Source organism: Plasmodium fragile, assembly GCF_000956335.1.
Source record: "Plasmodium fragile strain nilgiri unplaced genomic scaffold supercont1.21, whole genome shotgun sequence".
NCBI lineage: Eukaryota > Apicomplexa > Aconoidasida > Haemosporida > Plasmodiidae > Plasmodium > Plasmodium fragile.
In genome coordinates, this window is record NW_012192601.1 from 218,572 (window position 1) to 229,633 (window position 11,062).

Here is an 11,062-nt window from a genome sequence, read left to right on the forward strand (position 1 = left end):
ACTTGCCCATTTTTAACTGTGCACCTATATATTATGGATCACGCCTCCTGCACATCTGTGTTTTATCTGTTTAAATTTCCCACGTGTATAAATGTAAAGTGGACGCATGACTTATACTACCCGCATAACCAGCTTGACGAACACTTTTTAATTTTTTCCTCTTTTTAAAAAAACAAATTATGAATACCTCTTCTAAAGAACTGAATTTATCCCGCCTGGTCCATAAAAAATGTAATTATTAGGTAGTCAGTCGGCACGGGGCAAATTTCGCGCGTAGCCTTTACGCGAGCCGATTAAGAAGGTAACAGGTGTGTCCCCTAAGGTCGATTATACAACTGGGTACCTTTTTCCAGGTAAAGTTTTTTCTTTTTTTTTACTCTTTTTTTGCATCCTCGATGCGGTGATGTGTCTAAGCGGGGGAGAAGTGTACTCCCCTGGAAATGGCCCTTCCGTTCGAAAGGAAGGAAAGATGGATGAAGTAGAAAAACACGGGAAAAAGTCAATGCAGGGTAGAGGTATGCAACTGGGAAGAAAAAAGGAGAGGGCGAAAAATGCATGTCAATACGTAGAGAAGACAAAACATCATATTCGCACATAAGATGGGAATACGTTTTCCACCGCGAAGCCCTTGGTACTTATTTCCAGAAGGAGCGAAGGAGGCCCCTAATCCCGGAGGCCTTTTCTTCCTCCTTGTGTGCGTCTGGGTTGAGCAAAACGGAGTCGCGACACAACTGCATCATGTCGATACGCAGAGGGTCCATGCACATTTGTGTCATTTTTTGTTCAAAAAAGGAATTGTCCACAGAAAATAATTTCTGATCGGATGGCACGCATTTGGTTTTCACCTGCAACGCGTATATGGACAAATGGCGGAAGTAATATATCTCATTGACCAGCGAAATGACATCCTGTAGTCGATTAAAGAAAATTGTAATTCGTAACAAAGCTTCATTGTGTATCATTTTAATTTGTTGCAATTTTGTAAACACATAATTTCTCGTTTTAACTAAATCAAAGAGGACGTGGGCCTCTGCATTTTTCCCAACCATTGCATAATGACAAGCGAGACAAAAAGACTTGACATTTTTAATTATCTGTAAAATGTTAATAAAAATTTCATCATTATTTTTTAATTTATTCAATTCATCAATATTCTGCTTTAAAATATCGGCATATCGAATTCCTGTGTGCAGCATGGGCATTTCTTCAATGATGTCTCCAAAATTTTTTTTATTTCCAAGCGAAAATTTTTTCAAATGGCTAGCTGAGTATATGGAAAATAAAAATTTCATTAGCACAAGAAGAGTTCGTTCTGTGTCTGCATATAATTTTTCACAAGAGAGATATTGTTCCATGTGGTTCCAAATCTTTTCCATCATTTTATCATCTTCATCTAGTAGGCTTCCTCCACGTTGTTTGTTTCCATTCCCGGATGCCTTCTTCTTATTTCCGCCCGTTGATTTTATTAACTGTTCATGTATTATTGTTAAGCATTCGTAGTACTTTGCAATTGCCTGTCCATAATTATTAACAATAAAATTTGCTTGATATGAATTTAAAAATTTAAAAAGTGGAAAATCTTCTTTGTTCACACACAACATAATTTCTCTCAAATTGGTATCTTCATATAATTTTTCTATTTCTTCCATTGGAATAACATTTTTAATGTTATCGAGGGCATTTTTTATTTTGAGCAAACTGGAGTAGTCTCTCTGATTGGAGTCTCCATGCCCATTCAGTTCATAAGTACTATGCTCAATTTTTATTTGTACTGTATTTTCGGTCATAAAAATTTCAAGTTTTTTATATGTTGATATGTCTTTATTCATGTCGGTAATTTCCTTAATGGATGATTTTTTGCTGCTCTCTCCTATGTGTAACTCGTCGTCATGTAGCTTCTCATCAAAATTGCTTAATTTGTTTTTCCTCAAATTATATAAGCAAATGCGTTCAAATGAGAGAATGACGGAGAGGAAGTAGTCGAATGTCTCGTCGATTCGTCTTTCGGCTTCTATGAGGAGGTTTCCTTTGGTGTTCATGAAGGTATTTTGTTCCGTGAGGTCGTTTTGGATATGTTGGCTGGCGCGACTGTGTTTCCGCTCTTCGGGTGACTCACCTCCCTGCGCTTCTCCGCAGTCGTCCCCGTGTTCTCCTCCTGCGTGGTCTTTTTTTCCTTCCCCGATTGATCGCGTCGTCCCCTGGACGATCTCATTGAGCATAGCCCTTTTGACCAGCTTGACCAGTTTGGTGAACTCCCTCACCTTTGAGACGGCCTCCTCATATTTCTTCCCCTCCAACAGGTACGCTGCTTGGACATACGCGCTGTAGCACTTTATTTGTAACTCGGTGTTTTTATCCACAGAGGACTCCACGGAGTGATTCATAAATTTCACCTTATCCATAGCTCTCTTCACTCTCCTCAAGTAACAATAAGTAGACCTATATGGTACTTTTAAATTATTCACATCAGTTTTTATTTTTATGTACCTACATCGACATGCCTCTACATCAAGGAGCAACAACTCAAGGTATTTTCCATCCACATTATCCGTTTCATACAATCTCGTTATGTATTTATTTCCCACTTTTTTCATTTTATATAAAGTTTTTGCTTTTAACTTGGCTCTCCTTCTTTTGACGTAGAGGAGGAACCTATCCATGTCCTCTTCGTATAGCCCGTACTTTGCATACACCTTATGTAGGTAGGAGAAAATATCAAATGAGGCTTTGCTTTCCTTGTCCGGCTTCCCAACAGCTGTGTCATTCTCCGGTTGCTTTGCATTGGGCGCACTCACCCCATGTTCCCCTTCTTCGCCGTTCACCGCACCCCCGCAGCCATCCGCAGGGTTCCCATGCGGTATGTCGCCATCCGCTGGCTTCCCATCCGCTACGTCCTCATCCGCCATTTTTCAACGCGTCGCTGGGCTGGGCAAGTTAAAAACTGACCGACAAAGAAATCGTAATGGGCGTGTCCCTTACTGGCCAGTTGGTGCCTCTCGCCTGATGGTCACGAGGAAGCAGTTATATATATATATAGCATACAATTCACACCCGCGTGGGTATCCCTTAACTTTTATAAAACCTTACGCACAAGCGTGGTATTTCCTCTTTTTTTGTTGCCTCTTCCCCCGTGCGCAAAACTTGTGTTCCAATGGCGCTTCTTAGGATGAATTATTCTCCTTTCATTGTTTCCCCCGCGGTAAGCAGCAATGATCTCGCAACAGTGGTCGAAGCAGTGGTTGCTGGAGGGGGGGCATGAAATTGGGCACAGGAATGAACCTAGTGGAAATCAACCCGCGCTGGCGGAAAAAAAAAAAATGTTCGAAATGGATAATTTTCCTGCCGCTCACATCGAACACGCAAATTTAACTTGTATAACTAAACTAAACTCCCGCGAACGCAAGAGGGAACAGCGCGCAAGGCATGATTACACGCATAACATACATGCATATACATACAAAATCAACGGTGCGTGCCTCGTCATGGGCAGCATACAAAATCCGGTTGGCACAAAAAACCTAGCACGCGCGCAACAGGCGCCAAGCTTTGTAACACTGCGGAGGGATCCTTGTAATCTCCCCACTTCCCTTAAGAGCGGTGCATTAAGGCCAAAAGAACGGCCGGAAAAAGCGCTGCAGAAAAACGGTGCGGAAAAAAGCCGCATATAAATATACCTGACCGGCAAATGTCCATTTTGCTATTCCCCACTACTGATAGGAAGAAATAAAATAAATAAATTAACACAAAACAAAGGTTCCCTATCTTGTTAGAAAAAAAATAAAATAAAAAACAGGAAAACATAATGAATCGTATAAACCTCTTCAACAGAAAATGTAAAGTCCTTTTTTTTTTTTTTTTTTGTCGCCCAAATGCCTACGTCTCTCCCTTTTTGTTTACTGTCCTCTCTTGATATATATAAAAAAAAATTTACACAAATCATTGGCGCAACAATTTGGCACTAAATTGCGCCCATATTCGGGTCTGTCTAAGCTACGAATTAGTCGATACAAGACTTGCTTCATGGTGATGACCCCTAGGCACAGCGTAGGAAATACTTCGAGCCGCTCCTTATGACGTGTGTGTTGTGCGTAAAAACATGAACCATGTATGTCTGGGAACCCTAATCATTCTGCTCCACCTTTTTGTAAGGTGCACATGTTACCAAATGATATATGTAGCTTTCCTTGAAGAGAAAAATGACTCGAGCGAGGTGAATAACCTTTCGTGCTCCTGGCGATACTACTGCCAAGAGGAATTTCATTTTTGTGAATACGGCTGTAGTTCCAAGAAAAATCTGAAGGCAGGATACAACCTGCTTAACAGTAAGGCGGAGACGTGCACAGGGGAATGACCAATCGGTTGATTTATCAACGTGGAAAAATTAAGGCAACCCTGGATGAGCACATAGAACAGCACGTTAGATGTCTCCTAGAAGTATGTAAAATGTGGAGGCGGTCGGACGACTGCGCCTCAGCTTCTGCATGTCACCAGCATCAAATGGACATTTATATATGTTTCCCTTCAATACCTTCCACCGCGTCACTGCCTTTTTTTTTTTTTTTTTTTTTTTTTTCTAAGCCACCAATCTGAGAGAAAATTGCTTCATCAATGTGGAGTGCGAGAATCACCAGATTTACTTCGACACCGAGGATCCAGTGCACTTTCTCTTTTTCGCCAAGCCGTTCTTCCGCATCAACCGGGATTTTACCCTGTATGTGCACTTGGCCCAGGGGTAAGGGGATCAGGAAAAATGCTATACGCAAATGGAGGTTCAGACGTCGGTGCAAGCACGGCTTGTTCACTTCACGTTGCGCGAACGCTTTATATATTTTCCCCTCTGTCCAGAACCAACGGAGCAGAAGAAAGTGCGCACCATGGGAATGAAGGAACGGGGACCAGCATCTGGCGAGGGCTGCGCCTCACCTGGGAAAAAATAAATCAGTGGAGACGATCTATATCGAAGAAACATAAAAGGAGTTTAATCAAGTTGTTAATATGCCTCATTTTAATTCATATGATTTTTTTTTATCTTTATATATACACGTACTTGTACTTGGACAAGGACGAGGAGGTGTAGTCCCCGTCAGCTCACTCTGCTAATGTGTGCGGGTGGGGGTGGGACAAGGACGATTTGATGCGCTTCCACACAGAACCCCCGTGGCGCTTAGCCACATGGGCACATTACCAGTTAGAAGAATAAACAAAAAAAAAAAAGGGCAGTACAGATAAATAATGCAAAAATGCCACACACGGTGACAGGAAGCACAAACGGGGGAGGCACACGTGCATTCTTGTGTCTGCCCTATTGAGGCAGCGTGTGAGAAGAGAAACAGGGCTTGCTCAGTGTCCACAATGAGAGGAGCATTTCTCTCCTGAGGTAATACACCTTGTGCATGACAATCTGCTCATCAGATGGGTGTCCTCCTGAGAAATGCCCACTTGATGTTTTTTTTTTTTTTTTTTTTTTTTTACCACTGGACATTTTTCCTTTTCTACTTTGTAATGTTTAACGCGCGAATGTGCCATTTTAATGATTATTTTATTTATTTATTTTTTTTTTTTTTTGTTGAAATAGCTATTTGACTGATTTCTCCCCAAATGGTGTAAGCCTGGGGAAACACCTCACCCCCCCTTTCCGCAAAAACAAAAACGTAATCGCGATCCCCGAGGTATAGTCCCCTCTTGTCTACGCCTCATTATCACTTCGCCTAACCAGCTTGCAATGCTTGGGTGCGTGGTCCGTGTGATCGGTGTACACTTTACATGTGGAGAGCTTTGAAGCGACCCAGTCCTGGTCCGTAGTGCCCGATAGGCGCGCATCACGTGTCAAGGCACACCGATCGGCGTACTTTTCTCTGCACCCTTCGTTGTATCCTCTTCCGTAGCTAACGTCCGCAATGGAGACCGTTTGCCTGTCCTCCCCTACACCTCCCCCAGGTGTGGCCTCCGCATTGGGCGTGACACCCTCCCTGTGGCCGTATCCATTTGAACAACCTGCATAGACAGGATGCTGACCTGGGTATACATGGTCGTCATTAAAATCCCACTTGACACTTTCCAGGCTGAACGGGACATCCTCCTTATGCATGTTATAATAAGAAATTTCATCATCCTGTGGATGAGGTAGTTCCCCAGCGGAGGATTCTTCCTTCTCCTTCCCATTCATATACCATCCATTTGTACTTATCTCTTCATACCTATCCCTCCCTCGGTCGAAATCTTCAAATGAGTTACCATTTTTATATTCTATTTGACCACCTTTTTTCTCGTGGAAATGATAATTCTTGTATTCTCTTAGATTGTAAAATGACGTCTTCTCGTTAGTAATTTTATCGTGGGGAGTAATTTGTTCTTCTCTTATGGGAAATTTCTGTTCCTCCCCTGACGTTATATTACCCCCCACGAAGTTTCTCTCTTCAGCTATTTTTGCCTGACCCGTCGTGGTAACATGTCTCCTATATGCGTTTTCACTTTTTGGCAGGAGTTTCCCTTGTAAGGCGCCAATTATTGTATCATCAAAGTGTCTTCCATTTTTTTCTTCCTCCACCCCATTTGTACAAACCGATGCATTGTTATTAGCAGCACCTTGCCGTTTCACTGGTGCACTTATTTTAGGTGTAGAGTAGTCCCTCGTGTTGGGAATTCTGAAAAGGTTGTCTCCCCTGTTAAGTACAAAGTTGTACCTCCTCAAAATGTCCATGTAATAAATTTGAAATTGCTTCTTCCTACTGTCTTTCGTGAAAAAAAGACTTTTCGTTTTATCATATGACATAGGAATGGTTTTTATGTCTCCATGGTTCTTTATCACGTTATGTAAAAATATGGCCTGTTTGCGTGCGTAGTCCATGATGAAGAGATCGTTGTCATCGCAATGGAAGCGGAAGATGAACGGCTTGGTGTAGTTTAGAAAATAGCCTTTGGGTTCTGCATCCTCTTCGTAAGAGGTATACAGGAATGTGAAGCGGTTCTCCTGCCCCGTTCCATCATCCATTTTAACTGCATTCACGTGGTCCCGAAAGAGAGGTTGTATATCCACGTGGAAATTCAAGAGGGAACACAAATGCATACATATAATCTCAGTGATGGCTAAGAAATGAAGAACAAATTTTAATTGTAACAATTCATTCTTTTCAATCAAGTCCAAATGTAGGACGTCCTCCAACGGGGGGAATATGTGTGTTGGAAAAAGGTCAATGAAGCTTTCTACGCGAATATACTCTTTGCCAATACGATTAAATACATTTTCCGCCTCCTCCTTAATATCCCCATGAGTACAAAGGAGTACATTAGAATTATTAAAATAAAACTGAAAGGGTAAATTGTTAAGCATGTAATGTCCTGTTGCAGCTAACTTGTTTATTCTTACTTTGTTTGCCAACCCCCTTCCATTCAATATATTCCCAATAGCTCTATCCACTTCATCGTTATATAAACATACGTATACAGGTTCGAATGGCTTCCTGTTGAGGCCTCCATTCGTTGTGTAATTTGTATGAAGAGTGTGCCCCTGATGGGGATTCACACAAGGGAAAAAATGAATTCCATTTTTGCAAATTTTGATTGAAATGTACATATGTTTTTCCTTTTCACAATTTAGCTTCTGAGATTCTATCATGTAAAGAGTATCAGGCAGTAATCCTTCCTTTTCAAATTCTTCATTCCTTTTTGAGCTGATTAAGATGAGTCTTTTATTTACAACTCCATCCTTAATGAGGTTCAGTGGGATAAAAACAAAGTACGATTTTATGGTAATATTTTTTTCATTTGTGTCTTGTCCTTTCATTTTGTGTTCCCTACTTTGGTAGCCATCTATCCCATCCCCTCTACACATAACCTTATGACCTGTCGCCACGCCCCCATTTCCTTCACTCAAAGTTTTTATTTTTATGGTTAACAAATCACTACCATATTTATATGGCATGATCACATTTTCAATACGCATACCTGGAACTTTCAATTCCACGTCTTTAATATTCAAATTAATTTCTATCACACGCTCGATATTTTTTATTTTGTTAATCGTTAGTATGATGTTCGATGCGTACTTGTATTTGTGTGTCATGGGGGAAATGTCAAATACGCTTGTGTCATTCACCTGTGTGTCCAACACGTTGCTCATTTGGTCATCCCTATTTGGGCACTTATGATCACTGGAAAGGTTGTGGCCATCATGCTTGCTTCTTCTTCTTCCTCCTCCCTTCGGCAACCCTTTCCTGTTATACAAATAATCAGACATAATACTTGAATATTCAAATGTCTTCACCTCAGGGTAGTATGCACTGTATGCCTCTTCCACTTGCTTGTGTTTGTTCATGTCTGTGTGTAGAGCATTGCTCTTCTGTTTGAATGTGTCCCCCATGAGATAGGCCATAGCGCTCGCCACCACATTCCTTTCCCCAAATAGGTTTCCCCCACCCATTTTGATTTTGCAACACTTGGTGCCGTCATGCGAATTGCTGTTCTCACCCGATTTTGTTCCCCCAAACTGGCTCAAGTAGTTTTTTATATTTGTGTCCTCTTCCCTTTTCGTCGCATACCCACTTTGACCAACTTTAATTTTGTCTTTTTCTCCCCCAGAAAGGAAGATATCACTGTCCATGTGATACATTTTTTTCAAATCATGTTCATCCCTCAGGTTAACTCTGTCTCCATGTCGAAAAGGATCGACGCTGCGACTGGTCGTATCCTTCCTCACCACAGTCCTGTTGCTTCTTCCTTCGCTCATCTCTTCTACTTCTTCATCATCTTCTTGCTCCCCCTGAAGGTACACGTCTATAAAATCGTTTATGGTGCCTCTAAAGGCGTTATATATATTTTCCATGACGAAGGAATTTTGGCCTTTCAACTTCCTTTCGATAGTCTTCACTAAGCTAAGTTTGTTCTCCTTTCTGCTGCGTTCATGTTCGCACACCTCGCTTTCCTTCCTCTTGTCCACGACTTCATCCAGGAAAGAGTTATTAAAACTGTTCACCAGAAACAGCTTGTCGAGGTTCAACGATTTGTATGCCTCCTTCGTTTTGTTAAAAAGGTTGGACACGTTCCCTTTATCGTCTTCATCTATTTGTTTGCCCATTTCGTCTTCCTTTATTTTTTCGCCCACTTGGCTTTCCCCTATTTGTTCTCCCTCTTCGTTGTCCTTCTCGCTTGTCACCTTATCGCATATGAACGGTACTTCATTCGATAGTGCTGAGTTTTCCACCACAGAGGAGGATATTTGTCCTTCAGCTTCTCTGCTAACCAACCCCTCCTGGTCTTTCATTACTCCCCTTAGAACAATTTCGAATTCCTCAAAATGTTTCAACTCCGTAGTGTCCTGTCCCCTTCCATCATGGTCGCTTGGGATGGTTTGTACTGACAGTACCCTGTCCAGACAGGGCACCACGGGCATGTCCCCCCCTCTGACCATTCCCTTCAGTTCATCATTTTTGCGCTTTAATTTTTGTTTCACGCTTTCTGCGTTTGTTAGTTTTAGCGCCCCTTCCAAGTAGGAGCTCTTTATGCGGGTGAAGTTGACTCCGGGAATATTGGCACGTGGGTTGTCGGCGTGAGCAGTGCCAAGCGAAGCAATTTTGGGGTCCCCCTTTTTGGCATTCTTGCCCCTTCTCCTCATTGCCGCTTTTTTTTTTCAAAATTGTTTTTCAAGACACACAAATGTAAAAGCGCAAGTGAGACAGGTTTGCTAATGCTATTAACCTACTCGTATTGCAGAAAAGTATAGTGAAAGAACAAAATTGGGAATTTTTTTTTTTTTTTTTTTTTTTTTTTTTTTTTTTTTTTTTTTTTTTTTTTTTTTTTTTTTTTTTTTTTTTTTTTTTTTTTTTTTTTTTTGCACATGCTTATGTACCAATCTATACATACCTACATACGACCGAGCACATGTCCTGTATGTATGCCCTCAACATAATTTCACAAAAAAAATTTGCGCTGTGTAGGACGAACTTGCACATAAAGAACAAACTACACAACACTCAAGCGTGTGGTTTTCATATGATACGCTATACATGCTTAATAAAAATGTTAAAAAAAAAAAAAAAAAAAGGGGGGGACTTCCTTTCAGCAATGAGACCCTATACATATTCTATTTCGCGAATTCGTGTGTGCCCCATGCATATGTTGCATCATTCCTCATTTCCACGGGACGCTCACACGAGGTCCAACTTGTACGCAGCAAAGTTACTAAGTGTGTTTTTTTTATGCATGTTGGTGAGGAAAAAAAAAAAAAAAAAAAAAAAAAAGGATACCATATAGAATAGTGCTCATTTTGGAGAATGCCAGTTGGACAGTTGAAAAAATAGAACAAAGCAAAATAACCTCCTATTTGACCGCTTTTTCTCACAAACAAAACATGTCTATTGAATGAATGTTGGCTGAATGAAAAGCCTTTTTTTAAGGAAAACCTCTTTCCCTGCATGTATGCTCATCGTGCAAAAAAAATAAAAATAATACGTGTATATGCCGTGGGGACAGGTGCACTCAAAACAAGGGCACACACACAATTTGTATTCACAGGGGATATTCGTTTAGGACAGATTAGTTGTTTGTCACTGCGCAAGTGGGTACGCACACAAAGGTACAGCATAACATACGCCACACACATCATTCGCATGTGCAGTGCCCTTCCATCAGTGTACAATTACAAGAATGTTCCAATCTGTTTTGTAGCTACCCCAGTGGGAGGACGAAGGGGAGACCCACAAAATGGAAAAATCGCAAGGGATATATAAAGCGATTACGCCCACTTCCCATTTCGTTTTTTTACTTATTGTCCCGATCATACGGTCGAAATAGAGGCCGCATAGCGGCCCTGTTAATTTTTATTTCCTTTTAAGACTTATCAAATGGTTTGTTTACAAAAGCTACTCTACTTGGGAGTATTCAAAAAATGGGATAAAAAACATCGACTGCCATATCCTCACGAAACGAAAAAAGGGTAAGATAGCAAAGTGGACAAATAAAAGTAGCTGTCATTTTTTTTTTTTTTTTTATTAATGGGTAAGGTAAAACGAGGATAAGCTAGCCAAAATGTGTGCAACAAAAAAAAAAAAAAAAAAAAAAAAAAAAA

The 11,062-nt window shown here is 40.9% G+C and overlaps 3 protein-coding genes across 3 annotated transcripts; 1 reads left to right on the top strand and 2 right to left on the bottom strand.

Annotated features, from left to right (window-relative positions):
* Positions 1 to 635: 635 nt before the first annotated feature.
* On the bottom strand, positions 636 to 2,906 carry AK88_02242 (uncharacterized protein; the record flags this gene model as incomplete). The annotated part of the gene is made up of 1 exon (XM_012479873.1): positions 636 to 2,906. One exon carries the CDS (start codon positions 2,904 to 2,906, stop codon positions 636 to 638), a length of 2,271 nt encoding a protein of 756 aa, XP_012335296.1.
* Positions 2,907 to 4,096: 1,190 nt separating this feature from the next.
* Positions 4,097 to 5,077, top strand: AK88_02243 (uncharacterized protein; the record flags this gene model as incomplete). Its single annotated transcript, XM_012479874.1, has 3 exons — positions 4,097 to 4,322; positions 4,579 to 4,732; positions 4,846 to 5,077. The coding sequence occupies 3 exons, from the start codon at positions 4,097 to 4,099 to the stop codon at positions 5,075 to 5,077; spliced, it is 612 nt and encodes a 203-aa protein (XP_012335297.1).
* Positions 5,078 to 5,686: 609 nt separating this feature from the next.
* Positions 5,687 to 9,610, bottom strand: AK88_02244 (uncharacterized protein; the record flags this gene model as incomplete). Its single annotated transcript, XM_012479875.1, has 1 exon — positions 5,687 to 9,610. One exon carries the CDS (start codon positions 9,608 to 9,610, stop codon positions 5,687 to 5,689), a length of 3,924 nt encoding a protein of 1,307 aa, XP_012335298.1.
* Positions 9,611 to 11,062: the final 1,452 nt, after the last annotated feature.